The 15,914-nt window shown below is 46.3% G+C and overlaps 1 protein-coding gene across 1 annotated transcript in view; it reads right to left on the minus strand.

Moving 5' to 3' along the window:
- KIF5C (kinesin family member 5C) overlaps positions 1 to 15,914 on the minus strand; it is a 153,167-nt gene that overhangs the window by 27,565 nt on the left and 109,688 nt on the right. The window contains exons 16-21 of the mRNA XM_059704528.1: positions 10,806 to 10,994; positions 6,866 to 6,983; positions 4,743 to 4,819; positions 3,623 to 3,732; positions 1,327 to 1,428; positions 1,029 to 1,089 (exon numbers count right to left, since the gene is read on the minus strand). Coding sequence (XP_059560511.1) covers positions 1,029 to 1,089; positions 1,327 to 1,428; positions 3,623 to 3,732; positions 4,743 to 4,819; positions 6,866 to 6,983; positions 10,806 to 10,994 — 657 coding nt within the window. The remainder of the gene's footprint in view (positions 1 to 1,028; positions 1,090 to 1,326; positions 1,429 to 3,622; positions 3,733 to 4,742; positions 4,820 to 6,865; positions 6,984 to 10,805; positions 10,995 to 15,914) is intronic.

The following is a 15,914-nucleotide window of genomic DNA, read 5'->3' on the forward strand; positions in this document are numbered from 1 at the left end:
CCCTTGGCAACAGCTTTTCCTCTATGGTATTCGTCGTCATTCCCCACCTGCCCTGACCTGCTCCCCTCAGGACCACTCCCCACCTACAGGCCACTGCCCTGTGTGAAAGCTCAGAGCTCAGCTTCCTGTCACCGTGGACAGTGAGGGTGAGACTGTGAGGTGGAAACAGGAGGCCCATCGATGGGGCAGGAGGAGGGTCCAGCCCCAAAGCTCAGACAAAGTGTCCTATGAAAGCCAGAGGGCTGCCTGGGAGCCAGGGACGGCCTGTCCAGCGTCATCCCCTGCAGTGGGCTTCAGAGTCCCACCCTGGACACAGTCCCATCCCCCGCCCGGCCCAAACACTCGGGGAGACTGACAGGCCTTGAGCAACTGGGCCTTGACCTCCGGATGCCACCTCCTGCCCCTTTTCCACTGGACCACAGCCACTCCTCTCCCTGCTGCCTCTGCCTGGAAGGCTGTCTGTCCAGTCACCCCCAAGCCCACTGCCTCAAGTCCCTGCTCAAACGTGGCCTCCTCCTGGAGCCCCCCGCCCCCCAACCATGCCCCGCGCTTTCTATAACCATCCAGTGGAGTTCGTCATTTACTTCCTATTGTTTGCTGTCTGTCTCCTCCAGATAAACATCCGCTTCACGAGAGCCAGGATCGTATCTGTTGTTTATCATGCAGCCCAAGCCCCTAGAATGCCAGCCCTCGCAGGTGCTCCACAAGTACCTGTTGGAGGTTGAGTGGATGTAGCCACAGGGCACAGAAGCTATAAATTACAGGCAGTGATTTGCAACTTAGTTCAATTCTTACACAGGGGTCCCAGGGTTACAGTACTGAGGACAGACAGACGGACGGATGGATGGATTCTCCGTCAAGAGCCAGAGAACAAATTCTACAACTCTCACTTTTCCACAGCATATTTTATGTCTAAAATGATACACTAAAGGCATGCCCAGATAAAACTGTAGGATAAAATAATTCAACAAATCATAAACTAATCTGGTCTTTAAGATGAAAATGAGTTGGCAAACTTGCTGACATACCACTGTCTCCTCCAGCCCTTTGAGGTCCTCCCTGGCTTGCTCCCTTTTGTCATTGAGCAACCTAAAAAACAAAAACAAAAAGGAAGCATGAACCACCAAGGGGGAGTCAGAGATCTCCGTAGACACCACCGGCACCTGCAGACAAATCAACAAAACGAACCAACTCACACACAGCCATCGTCTGCTTTAAACTGGCCGGACCTTGCCCGGATATTTGAGTATCGGAATCACAAAAGCAGACTTCGTAGGGCTGTGCTGGGAAGAGAGGAAACAGAGGAAACGTGTACAGCGCACTCACAGGAGCTTTTCCAGCTTCATCTCCCTCTCCCGGTCCTCGATCTTCAGCTTGTTATAATCAGAGCTGAGCTTCTCTTGTTCCAGTTGCAGTTTCTGATTCAAACTGAAATGGGCAGGAAAAAACAATATGTTCTCCATCAATCTGAAACCCCGAGTCCTCCAGCTAAAGACATGGTTCTGTTCCAACCCCATTAGTTCTGTGCAATCAAGGCGGCAATTCTGGAGGACTTTGAGGGACCGGAGAGCAATTTCACAGCTCCCTCCCTGCCCAAGTGAACATGAATTTCTGGGGAGCGCCTGAGGCAGGAAACACTCAGCTTTGAGGATATATTTATAGTTGGCTTGGGCGAGAGCTTCAAGGGGAAAATAATGAGACGGGGAAAGGGCCGATCCTTTGAAACAGAGACAGAGCGCCTGTCAGAATTCTACAGACAGCATGCAGCACTCAGGGAACTTTATTTGGCCGTTTCGACCTTCCCTTCCTCTCTGGTCCCATGTTCTGAAAACATCTTCTAAATCCAAATTCCTGGCTCACACTGTGGCAGTTCCACTCTGTGAGGTCCTCGCGGAGGGGGACAGAGGGAGGAAACAAATCAAGTCTTGGGTCTCTGCAAAAAAGAAGCTCGCCATCTGGTTGGGGCATCTGGTCGACACTGACAGCAGCCCAGCACTTGCAAACCCTCTCACGTGGCCGCAGGACTGTACAGGCAGATCATACGCCCTCTGAGGAAGACCCAGAGCCCCCCTGGAAGGAGCAGGCCCAGGAAACGCTCCCACCTGCTAACTCAATCTCCAACCCTCCCTCTTTCTCGCCTTCCTTCCCGCCTTCCTTCCCGCCCTCTTTTCCCCTCGCGCTGAACATTGTGAGGGTGACTAATCAGGATAATGAACATGAGACACGCCGGGGGAGACGCACAGCATGAATGCTGGCCTGGCAGCGGCCCGGAGGAGCGGCGGTCCCTCTACCTGCGCTCCTTAGGGGAGGTGTGTGGCCGTCACGCCACTGAAACTTGCTCGGGTTACCTCTCTCTCCTCCTAAAATGCAAATGTGCGTGTGGGCAGCTCGCACGCATTGAGAAGAGATTGGGATCAGTGGTCTGGAGAATTAAACTCCAACTCCAGTTTGATTCCTACTTGGCTGCGTGACCCTGAGTCCATCATTTCCCTGAGCTTCCCACATAGAAACGGTTCTTCGTTTACAGAGATGGGAGGGACGGAACCTCTGGTCCACACCTGGGGGCAGGGGAGGTGGCAGTGGAGAGGACTATTTCAACAAAGTTCGTTTTCTTTGCTTTTTATTTGGGGCATTTAAAAACATGACTCTATAGAGTTCAAAAATTAGCAAGGAGTTCACGGTGCAAAAAAAACGTTAAGAACTCCCAGGAGAGGATCCTGAAGGCCCCACCAGTGTGGTGACCTGTGTGAGGAGGTGGACGGTGAGCGAGGAGGAGGGAGAGGCCAGGAGGGAGCAGGGCTCGTCAATGGCTGGGCCGTGACAGGAGAATGGCCTTGAGAGGCGTTACCAAGATGAGCTGCAGTGATGCCATCCTGGCGAGCGCCAAGGAACCACAGCTCAGACGCGGGCACCAGGGGCCCCTGGGAGGTGTGCGTGTGCAACTGGGGGCCTTGGAGTTGTGCTGTGGGCACGCAGGTGCTGGGGTGAGGAGGCAGCTGAGCTGCCTTCTCTGGGGTGTTTTTTAATCCTCACCCAAGGATATGGTTATTGATTCAAGAGAGAGGGGTCGGGAGAGAGAGACATCGATGTGAGAGAACATCGATAGAACATTGATTGGTTGCCTTCCATACGTGCCCCGACTGGGGATCAAACCTGAAACCCAAGTATGTGCCCTGATCAAGAATAGAACCGGCACCCTTTCAGTACACGGGATGATGCTCCAACCACATGAGCCACACTGGCCAGGGCCTGGAGTATTTTTTAACTTATGTTAACTCCTGAGACCAATTTAGGGTTTTGGGTGTGTTTTTGTTGTTGTTGTTTTTTGTTTTGTTTTTTACTTTCATAGTATCCCCACCTACTGGCACATGTGTCTGCCTGCATGAGTGACCAATATGACCCTGTTCCGGGGGGACTCGCCTGCCACCTGCCCCACCAGCACCCCCTGAGGCTCAGCTCCAGCTGGGGGAACAGACCTGGGGAGCAGCATGTCTAGCCGCTGTGGCCCAGAGTGGCACAGAGCCACAGGCCAAGAGAGCAGAGGCCCTGGCTGACAGCCACGTCCTTCCAGGCTGGCCACGCACCAGGCCCACCCCACATCCCCGAGCCCATGCCAACTCACTCCCGAATCTCATCAATGATTTTCTGCTTCTCCTCAATTTCATCGCGAAGTCTGGACAGCTGCTTCTGGTGAGCCTCCCGGTGGCTCTCCATCTGCTGCTCCAGCGCCTTCTGCAAGCCAGGCCGAGAGAGTGTGTCATCTGCGCTGGCTCTCAGCCTGCACCGTGACAGGTCCTAGATCCTTCTACCCCTCCCCCCTGCCCCTCGCTGTCAGATCCCAAAGCTGGGGCCCCAGAACCCGCCCTGCTTTACTGAGACAACAAAACCCAAGGATCTGTTACAAAACTGAGTGGGTCTTAGTCCAGCTCCCCCAAGCCACATGGCGTCTCTAGCCAGGTCAGTCGGAGGGCACAGACCTACTACCCGGGTGATGTCAGACAAGCCGTGTCCTGTGTGAGCTACACTTCCTCCCCTGTACAGCTTAGATACTTGCCCCCGCCCTGCCCCCAGCACGAGTTAATGGTGATGTTCAAAGGAGACCTTTTCCGCAAAGCGATGTAGAATCAGGAGAGGGGCCATCGGTGAGGCAGGGTGCGCTGTTGGCTGGAGCAGGGTCCTGCCTTGGACATGGCTTTCACTATGGGCTCATCCCCAGTGGGGCTCAGGGGTTGCCTAAAACTAATCAAAATGATGTATTTCCTCATATCTCATCTTACTCACCTAAAAATCTTATTTGCCAATCATATTTGCTGCATTTTTCTTTACTGTTTAAAATGTGACCCAAAATAAAGATCTCTATGTTTAAGGTGGAAATTCAAACTCGGGGTGTTTCTTTAAAAAGGTAGAGGGGGGAGATGTTTTCTTCCGTTCAGAGGAAGGACAAGCATTTCTTCAGGGGTTAACCCGACCGCGTGGCCCAGGCAGTGGCTGGGAGGGGCCGCGCTCTCCCTCTTCATCAGGAAGGGGGGAGAATAATGCAGGAATACAACAGAACTATCTACAGACAGCTCAGGGCTGCTGGACCCCTCCACCTCCCGCTCATCTCTAACCAGGCCACACTCTGCGATGGGCTCCGACTGCCCAGCGTGGGTGCCCCCACCCCTCACCCTGCTCTGCCACCGCATCTCTGAGGGAGACAGGTTTTCCCAGGACAAGACAGCCCAGTCCAAGTGTGCGCTCACCTTCATCTCCTCGGCATCCTGCAGCCGCGTCAGGTGTTCCTTCTCCTTATCCTGGAAGCTGACTTCGTGCATTTTTTCTGTTTTGAATTTTAAACGATAGTTTCAGATTTAACTGGAAGGTCTTGCACCCAATAGTAAAAATTAAAAAACAAAACCAGAAGAATGGCAATGGCAGGAACATTAGCTATATCGCCAATTATAAGCACGGCACAGAGGGACGTCTGTCAGGGGAGGACTGGCTGAAGCCAGGCTGGCCGCTCTTGGGACATTACCTGGGGGGAGGGGGTCGTACAGGGCAAGGTGCTCATTTGGAGCAGGCCACTCTACCACTGACTTGCACCTCACGCCTCCGAGTACTGGCCCCAACCTGGCCTCGTGAGTGACCCCCCGGGGAAAAACGTGCTTTGTGGGTTATAAACACGCCCTGTAGATTACACCGCACTCTGCGAATCTGAGTGGCGTCTGAACCGATGCCACTGTCCAGAAGATCCAATTTACCTCCCAAGGGCACGCTGTCTATTCTCTAAGATTCTGGGGTAGAAAAACAATCTAAGGACAAGAACAAAGACATTAGAAATATAAAATACTCCCTAGATAAAATAGGAAGGCCCCCTATTTGGGAAGGGCTGCTCTGTGTGTATGTGGGGAGGGGTGGTCCCAGCCTCCTCTGGGTCCGTGGCCCCTGAGCACATGGTGCAATGGGCAGCTGGAGTTGGGTCGGGAGAGCAAGTGATTTAAGACAGCAACACTCAGCCATCAAGCTTCCTCTCTGGTCTGTTTCCCTTACTTCAGGTTCTCTGGCTTCTATTTTATTTCCACTCAGGCAACACCGCAGAAGCCCTTTATAGGAGGGAAACGTTCTTTGCAGTGTCAGGTTTTGGGTGGAGCATTCTATTCCTAACGTTCATCCGTTATCACATAAAGAAAATATGACAAGGTCACTGCGGGGGTGGATATATTCTCTTTCTTTTTAAAATTTGCCTTGGCTTTTGAAACAAGATGTACTTACTGAACAAACAACTACATAATAATAAAGGAAATAAAAAAAGGATAATATTGTCACCAATCCTATTATGCAAGCAAACCCATTTTCATTTCAAATATTAGTGTGTAGGCCTTGGAATGTAAGCATCCATTGATTTCTAAATGTTATAACCACAGTAAAAATAAGATACACTTTATGATTTTTAATCTAAGGTTACATTGTAAGCATTGAGTAGCCTTGGTCTACTTCATCTCCAATATGAAAATAATGTTCTGTTGAACAAGATACCAAAGTTAATGTTGGACATTTAGGTTACTTCCTTTTTTTCACTAATATAATTTTGTAATGAGCATTTGTGATTTAAGGATCAAAAGTATGAAAAATGCTATGATTATTAATATGTTTCTCAAAATGCTTTCCAAAAGGCCGCTAACAATTTTCATTGCAACCCATAATATGTGTGCTCCGTTTCATCTCCGTGCATATATTTTAAGCCTGTCTGGTCTCTGCATGTCTAGTCAATCTCCTCCTGTTTACTCAGATTACTGAATGCTTCCTATGGCTCAGTACTTCCCTCAGCAAAGGCAGCGGGAGGCTGCCTGACAAATGGGGGGGCCCTGTTCGAGGACGGGGGCAGGGGGGCACAGTGAGCCACTGGTGGAAGTTCAGACTTGACCTTAAGAGCCACAATGTCAGAGGCATGTGGTTGGGCCCGAGGCAGATTTGACTTTAGAACAGTCCCTTGGGTTGCAGCCCAGAGGCCAGCTTGGAGCAGACCCTCGCTAAACGGATGTCATCACAACTCTTAGTTAGATTAAGGCAGCGACAATGAAGACGGAGATGAGGAGGTGGAACAGACAGGCCTTTGATAGACGGGAAGCAGGAGTAGGGAAGAGGGGATTCTGAGGTGGGCGGCAGGGTGGGCTCCGGGAAAGTGGGCAGTGGAGCAGATAGAGAGTGAAGGCAGTCTTCTGGATTATTCTCCGGCCCTCCCATCCCCACCCCCCAATGATGCCATTGTCATCAATAGACCGAGAAATGCTTTAATTGAGCAAAAGTGGACATCTTGAGTTCAGCAATGCAGACAGTGCCTGCTTAGGCTGAGAGTGTGACACCAGCAAAGTAGTCACTCATTTACCTTGGGCTCGGAGCTTGGCCAGCTCCTCATTGAGCGAGTCTTGGGACTCTTCCAGCTGCCTCCTCTTCTGTTCCATGTTCTGCATGTAGTCCGTCAGAGATTTGATCTTGGCCTCGTGCTTGAAACAGCAAGTAGATAAAAAGAATGAAGGACTAGAAGTGGTCACCTCACTTGCCCGGGACTGTCTAATGGGAAAATGCATGGACTAAGTAGCAGGGTCCTGTTTTCCCATGTGCTTCTCTGCCTCTCACAGACACCCCTCAGGGCCACGCCCCTCCTCACCATCCACAGTGCTGAGACACCAGAGCCCAGGCTGGTTTTCTCCTCACAGAGAACAGAACGCTGGAGAGCAAGGGGTGGGGGAGTGTCTGGGGCTAAGGGCTTCGTTCTTTGAACCTGCACCTGTGGATTGCACATCTTTACAAATCAAATATTATGGCTTTTCTTTTTCTGTCTCTCAGGCTCACCAATTCCTGTCTCACGGACTTTACATTTTACATGTTCCTCTCCCTGGTAAGCTCTCCCCCATCCCAGACATGGACCTTATCACGCAGACCATCATTTTCTTATGGCACTGAATTTCTACATGGCTTATCTCAGCCACTTTCTTACTTGTTAGCTCATGAGGGTACATGCTTAGTAACTATTAGTGCAGCGGTTCTCAACCTGTGGGTCGCGACCCCTTTGGGGGTCGAACGACCCTTTCACAGGGGTCGCCTAAATACATCCTGCATATCAGCTATTTACATGACGATTCATAACAGTAGCAACATTACAGTTATGAAGTAGCAACGAAAATAATTTTATGGTTGGGGGTCACCACAACATGAGGAACTGTATTAAAGGGTCGCGGCATTAGGAAGGTTGAGGACCACTGTATTAGTGGGATGAATGAATGAATGAATGAATGAATGGGAGTTCACCGATGAACAGGGCCAGCGGTCACTTCTAGCAGATGGAAATAGGCAGGCTCTTCCCCCTCCAGGTCAACAGGGATCCCATTTAGGCGAGAAGACCCAGGAGACTGAGCTCGGATCTAATGAAGTGACCTCTGGGGGAAGGACTCAGCTGGAGCAATGAATTTATAAGCATAGCGTGTGGTGAAGAGGATGATTGTAAACAAGGAAGATAGCATTTTAGCTGGCAATATTCTGTCAGATTCCTTGGATCATGTCGAAAACCAGACAACCAAGATTTCTCTTATGTTTGAAACCCAGGATATGATGATTGAATCTTTAGCTCTGTGTAAACTGTAGCAGAGTACAAAACAGCACCTAATGGAAAACTATTGCTAATGTAGAAAACCCTGCCTGACAAAGGGATTCTTTAACCCCAAAATCCTAATATTCTTTTTTCAATATGCTTTTATTAATTTCAAAGAGAAGGAGAGGGACAGAGAGATAGAAACATCAATGATAAGAGAAACTCAGTGATTGGCTGCCTCCTGCACATCCCCTACTGGGGATGGAGCCCACAATCAAGGCATGTGCCCTGACTGAGAATCGAACCATGACCTCCTGGTTCATGGGTCGATGTTCAACCACTGAGCCATACCAGCCTGGCCCTAATATTCTTGACTCCCATCTCATATTCCCAAAGTCAGTGTTCTCTAAGACCTGGGTACCTGGACCCCGGTCGTGGGCTCCAAACTTTACAGCACCCCACTTAGCTAATGATCTGGCTGCGCCCCATTCCAGTGAGCAGAGGTCACAGGCTAGGGGAGCGTGCCCACCTGGACCACGTCCCCTTCTATCTGGGAAGCAGTTCCTCTCTACTCCAATAGCCCCACGGCCACTCCCAGGGCCAGTGCTGCTACTCCCAGCATTTATTTAAATCGATTACAGATGCAGTTACACAGCTCTCTCAGTGCACAGGGAGTGCAGGAGGGACTCAGGCGTGGAGGCTGGTACCTCCAGATGGGAAGAGAAGACAGTGGGCTGCAGGCTGCGGGGCCTCTATTTGGACTCTGGCTTTGACCTCTAATAATAGGCTCAGGGCTCCCCAAAGCACATGCCATCAGTATCACAGGGGATCTGGGAATCATACTGGGGGGGGGGGGGGGCACTGAGCCCTAATGTTTACCATTTCTTATCTCAATTTTTAGGAATTATAAAAGGTAAACTGTAAAGCAAGCTCAGAAAGAAGTGGTATAAATTCCACCCATAAACCACTCTAACTTATCAACTGTTTCCCCCTTATATCCCTGGTTTTATCTATATGAACACATATTTTACAAAGTTACAAAGCACAACACAAATGCTAATAGCATTTTCATTTTCACTATCTTCATGTAATTATACTTTTCAAATGGCTAGATTTAATAATATTTTGGGTAAGAGCTACATAACACTCTTCCATATAACTTTATGTTATTAGTCTATCAATAAATATTTGGGCATTTTACCTTAATGTAAGAAATATTGCACTCAACCACTTCCATATAAGGCCTTAATATTTTTAATCAGGAAATGATAATGCTGTATGAAATGAAAATTTTTCATTTTTATTACCAATGAAAAATACCATATGTGAAATTACTGGGCCAAAGTACACTTACATTTTTCATGGCTTTTGATTTCCAAAGTGCTTTCCAAAAGGAACGACCAAATCATACTTTTTTCAACAATGTATATAAATGTCACCATCACACACTAGCCTGGAATAATCTTTTCAATACCTTCTTGCTCATCATGTTGGTTATAAAATGGAACCTTGATGTTTTAACTGCGTCTGTTAGATGATTGTGGTGGCAGACAAGGAGGCTGGAGATGTTCTATGATCACGTATTATTGTCACATTTAAAAGCACACCAGAGCGAGGTACGCGTTTGTCTGTCTCTCAGTGTTATCTGCGGCATCACTCATGCTGGCATGCATCTGTTTCCCCCAAATGACTCCAGCTGATTTAATGCCTGGCATGAGGCAGGGGCAGCGGCGCACACCAGCAGCCACAAAACCCTCACACCAAGCTCAGGTTAACAGTGGTAGGCCAGAAACCAGGCCATTTTCTGAGACCGCCTTGCTAAAATGAAAACGCCACTCCAGTGGGAACAGAGCAGCCCCACTCCCTGAGGAATGGAATGTGCCCGGGGCTTGGACACCCCTTCCCGGCTTCGGGTTCAGGTGCACATTGCGGGGAGTCCCAGCTCTGCCTTTCACGGGCGCCATGACTTTGGACACTACGTTTAATCATTAAGTCTCAGTTTCCTCATCGGAAAAACAGAAACAAAAATAAAACCTGCCCACCAGGATTTTTTTAAAGATCAAGTGGGATAGGCATCTAAATTGCTTAGCACAGCATATGGCACACTGTCAACACTCAATAAAATGTCACTAATAACAGTAGTGGTAGCTGTTGTTTCTGTTTTCAACCATTAAATTGGTTCTATGATAGAGATTAAACGATGAAGGAATATTGCCTTAACTCAGCGGTTCTCAACCTATGGGTCCCGCCTAAGACCATCCTGCATATCAGATATTTACATTACGATCCATAACAGTAGCAACATTACAGTTATGAAGTAGCAACGAAAATAATTTTATGGTTGGGTCACAACATGAGGAACTCTATTTAAAGGGCCAGAAGGTTGAGAACCATTGCCTTAACTGATAGGAGATTTAGATTCTAATCTTATCCATTTATTATATATTTATCTACCTACCAACCTAGCTGCCTATTTACTTATCCACAGATAGCAAGATAGAGATATATAGGCACATCCTTTAAAAAGGGACTGAAGGTAATTCGAGTAACTCACAACAAAATCTTGCCTGGGTTAAGAATAAGGCTGGACCACCACTGCCTGGGGAGGCCACCGACAACTACTACACAACGCAAAGCTCATCAATACCCCCCTACGCACCATCAGCCCCGATTAGAGCACGGAGGAAGCAGGTTTCGAGAGCGCAGGTGTGAAGGGAAGAGGAAAGGTGTGGCCTACCTGGGAGATGAGCAGCTGGCAGGCGGCCAGCTCCCGCTCACTGGCATTCATCTTCCTGTTGGAGTCCATCTGGGCGCTCTCGAGCTGCTTGCTGCGGTTCACCAGGGACTTGACCTCTGACTTCATCTTGCTGATGTACAGACGGGCCATGGTGAACTCCTCCTCAATGACGCCATTCACGTCTGCCAGCTGGGCACAGGAGGGGACACAGCTACTGCCTGTAATTCCCAGAGGTCCTTGGGGCCCCTGAAACCCGTTCATGGGTCCTCAAGAGGTCTTGGGTTCCTGGTTAAGAATCCCTAATTACAGGACCCCAAGCTGAAAATGGTCCTAAAACATACTATACGTTCAACCTCACGATCTCGGAACCTCAGGTGAAACTTTCAACTGAAAACCTCTACTAAGTGTAATCCTCAATTAACCAGGCTTTTCTTTCTAATTCATTTTTAGGGTGAAAGAGATAATATCAAAAGAAAAATACACTAAAAAGTAAAACAAGAGATAACTTTAAGACGTGTTCCATTCAATGTCTTATATCTTATATTCCTAGACCAGCAGAGGCCCAGTGCTTCAAAGGGTGACTCTGAGCCCCTATAGCAGTGATGGCGAACCTTTTGAGCTCAGCGTGTCAGCATTTTGAAAAACCCTAACTTAACTCTCGTGCTGTGTCACATATAGAAATTTTTTGATATTTGCAACCATAGTAAAACAAAGACCTATTTTTTATATTTATTTTATATATTTAAACGCCATTTAACAAAGAAAAATCAACCCAAAAAATGAGTTCGCGTGTCACCTCTGACACACAGGTCATAGGTTCGCCATCACTGCCCTATAAGAACTCCAGCCAGAATTTCAATTATGTTCTCTAGAGTCTGCTATTCAGAAAGAGGAGTCGTCTAAAGGCTTGAATGTTTCTACAACTAAGGATTGAAAAATAAAAAGGATTTTCTATATATTCCTCAATTAAACAACAACAAAATCTAATGAACAAGAAGTTGCCATTACCAAATCCACATCTCCTTGCCTCTACCTGCCTGTCCCTTCCAGGCAGACCCACATCGACCTTATTATTTAAGATCACTGAGAATAACAGTCTAAGTGCCCCTTTAGGAGAGAAGAGTCTGACAGCCAGCATTCCTGCATGAGCTCATGTTTGGTTTCTAGGTTTCAGAGCTCTACTCCAAACAAAAATTGACACAAGGTACTCGGGATAGAAACCCATTTGCAGAGATGCAAACATGCTCTTGAAGGGAAGTTGACCAAATGAGCAAAGTGACTGTGTGCATATTCTGTTTAACCACCAGAGGGCAGTCTAGCACCTCAGTCCAGAACCAGCCCATGAATAGAGGCTTCAGCTCGTTTTAAGACAATGATTCTATGTTTTTTTGATGTTCACAGTATACTCTAACAGCCCACTTTTGTCACTGATGTTTTCATTAATTCAACATATGACTCTTGTTTCAGTAAACATTGAAGAGTTAGGAAAGGAATTATCAGCCCTGAAATTGGTAGCAGATAGGACACAAACTAGACAGCAGGCTGAGCACCTGTAACTTAACTTGGTGTCAACCTTCCCCTAAGAATTCTCCAACAGTATTAGTTACATCAGTGTCAATCAACACAACTTAGGATCTATATTAACAGCAAGAAAATCTACAAGTATCAACTTTTGACTCCATTTTAAATTAATGGAGGTTCTTGCTTAAGCCCGTTATATTTCTGACTGCCAACAGTAGGTCTACCAACACCCCTCCTCCTTACATATTCCCTTTATCATCCTATAGCATGGAGAAAATGAGTAAGAGAAGCCTGAAATCTTTACATTGTTTTGTTCTTCTACCTTTGAAGACTGGTCAAATGTGGAACAGAGATAAGAAACTCATTCTTTAGCCTGACCAGGTGTGTCCTGCATACTGTCAGTTTCAGTAGAAAGGGACAGGAACATCCGTATCTTCTATGTGGAATTCACGATCTGCACCAGTGCCTGGTGGATAAACATTGCTGAGCCAACAGGCAGGACATCCTGGGAGGAGACAAACCCCTCCTCCGCCCCAGGTCTGTCCTTAGACAAGGACGCTTTCTACTCTGTGCCCAGATCCCATGGGTACTGGGAGAATAAGAAATGTATATACAATAAGGGCTTCCTCCAAAACGATAGTTGGATATTTCTTCTCCCAAAACCAGAACCAGAAGCACTGAAGCCTACCCTTGTCCTAGGAGATCTAACAAGGGATTTGAGTTCATGTCAGGTGGAAAAAACACACGATCTCAAACAGATGACTTTAACTGAAAGGTTTCTTACCCCTTAAGAATTCATATATTTAGTCGTATAAATCTAAGGTATAAGTAATTTTAGAACACTGTTATTTCAAAAAGAAGAATCCGAGTTTGCTGCTGAGATGTTATTTATAACTCTCCCGAGTCTGACAGCGACTCCAACCGTAGACACTAGACTGTATGATCTAGTACAAATGACTAATCCAAGGAAAAAGGGCTGCCTTCACTTGGAAGACAGATGCTGCCTGCCCCTCTGCTCTGCCTACAGAGGACGAGTCACTCACACACCCACCACCTGCCCCAGGAGCATGGGCTGCTGTGCAAGGTGCCATTTCTAGGACAAGTAAAGGTAAGTAAGGTGACTGCTCACCCTCTAGTGCAGCGGTTCTCAACCTGTAGGTCGCAACCCCTTTGGCGGTCAAACGACCCTTTCACAGGGGTCACCTAAGATCATCCTGCATAAAAGATATTTACATTACGGTTCATAACAGTAGCAACATTACAGTTATGAAGTAGCAACGAAAATCATTTTATGGTTGGGTCACAACATGAGGAACTGTATTTAAAGGGCCAGAAGGTTGAGAACCACTGCTAAGACATAAAGTCAGAGGAGACTAAAAGAAGTAGTCAGTGTGGGTCCAACAAAAGTCAGGCAGCTAATCCATCCACTTCATGTACTCTAACCTCTATCTTATTTGTTTGTGGTTGTATTCCTGGAAATCTTTGTAGGGAAAACCAGTGACATGGTACATGAGAAAAAGAGGCAGCTCATGAATAAACCTGACAAAGTCAACACCTGGCTCATCTTGTCAGGAGCTGCTCTCATCTTGTTTTGTTGACTAAACAAAATATTGCCTGGACTCTGTTTCAAAACAAGACAGAGCTGGAGAAATGGGGGTTCTCCCGTTTACACATGGTGCCGGCCTGCTGCATTCTGGAGGTGATGCAGGAGACTCCCACAGCCATCCTTTCCCTCACACCAGTACTACAACAGGGACCTCGTGGGAACTAAAAGAACAAAAGTTCCCTCGTGGGAACTTTAGGAACAAAAATACAAGATCACTGAAAATTTCCTAGATTTGCTCATTTTCTTAGAGCAAAATAACTATGTCAACTGAGTAGTCCTAACAATAAGGAAAGTGTCTGTAATAAGTGGGACCTAATCAAACTAAAAAGCTTCTGCACAACAACATCAAAATGCAACCTATGGAATGGGAGAAAATATGTGCAAGTCACATATCTAATAAGGGTTAATATCCAAAATATATAAAGAACTCATACAACTCAATAGCAAACCTGAAGAATCTAATTAAAAAACGGACAGAGGATCTAAACAAACATTTTCCCAAAGACATACAGATGGCCAACTGGTACATGAAAAGATGCTCCGCATCACTAATCATCAGGGAAATGCAAATCAAAATCACCTCACACCTGTTAGAATGGCTGTCATCAAAAAGATGAGAGATAACAAATGTTGGCAAGGCTGTGGAGAAAAGGGAACCCTCATGTTGGTTGGAATATAAACTGGCGTAGCCACTATGGAAAACAGTATGGAGGTTCCTCAAAAATGAAATTTCTTAAAAGTAGAACTACCATATAGCCCAGCCACCCTACTTCTGGGTCTATAACCAAAGAAAGTGAAATCAGAATCTCATAGGGATATCTGCATTCCCACATTCATTGCTGCATTACATACAATAGCCAAAAAATGGAAACAACCTAAGTGTCTGTCAACAGATAAATGGACACAGATATGTGTGTGTGTGTGTGTGTGTGTGTGTTATACAACGGAATGTTATTCAGACATGAGAAAAAAGGAAATCCTGCCATTTGCAATAAAATGGATGGACCTTCAGGGTTCATCCCTCAAGTGAAATAAGTCATACAAAGACAAATACTATATGATATCACATATATGTGGTAGTTAGAAAATCTAAGAATGTCAAACTCAGAGGAACAGTGGTTACCAGGGGTTGGGGGTGGGTACATGGGGGAGTTATTGGACAAAGGGTACAAATTTCCAGTTATAACATGAACAATTTTGGAGAGCTAATGCATAGCAGGGACTAATATTATAGCTAGTAATACTGCATCATATACTTGAATGCTGCTAAGAGGTAGATCTTAAACGTTCTCACCAGGAAAAATAAATGCTAACTGTGATAAAATGAAGGTGGCAGCTAATACTATGATGGTAATTATTTTGCAACATATAAATGCATCAAATCAAGATACTGCACACCTTAAATTATACAATGTTATGTGTTCACTGTATCTCAAAAAAGCTAGGGGGCAAAAGTATCTGCTTCCATAATGATACATCTAATAAATATCTGTATACGTCATGTAATTTCTGAGCTGACAACCTTTGAGATAACCTGGCTCATCTTGTCATCTTACAGAGAAGCAAAGTGACTTGTCCAAAGTCACATCACTCCTCTGTTTAGCTCTTACTGTCCAAATAATTAAATCAGAATTACAAGAAAAAGAATGGAATGATTAAGAGTATGATGCTCTACAAATGAGAGTTATCAATGAAATTAACCAGGGCATCCAATGTCTGGAATCCAAAAATATCTTTAAAACATCCAGTAGAGTTATTTTAAAATAATCTCAGACTTCAGATTCCCAGAGGTAAGGACTCTTTTTTTAAATGCTGAAGCACCCAGACATTCCTTGATTTCATTAGCATTTTTCATCAGCTCTATTTTAGAACTAAGCATAAAAATATCTTCCTTTATCGTTATCAGCAGCAGGCGTGAACTTGCCATAAATCAACTCCATCTTCATATTTCCAGGGCCATTCAATCACCCAAACGTCAAAAG

Source organism: Myotis daubentonii, chromosome 7 (genome assembly GCF_963259705.1).
Source record: "Myotis daubentonii chromosome 7, mMyoDau2.1, whole genome shotgun sequence".
Taxonomy (NCBI): Eukaryota; Metazoa; Chordata; class Mammalia; order Chiroptera; family Vespertilionidae; genus Myotis; species Myotis daubentonii.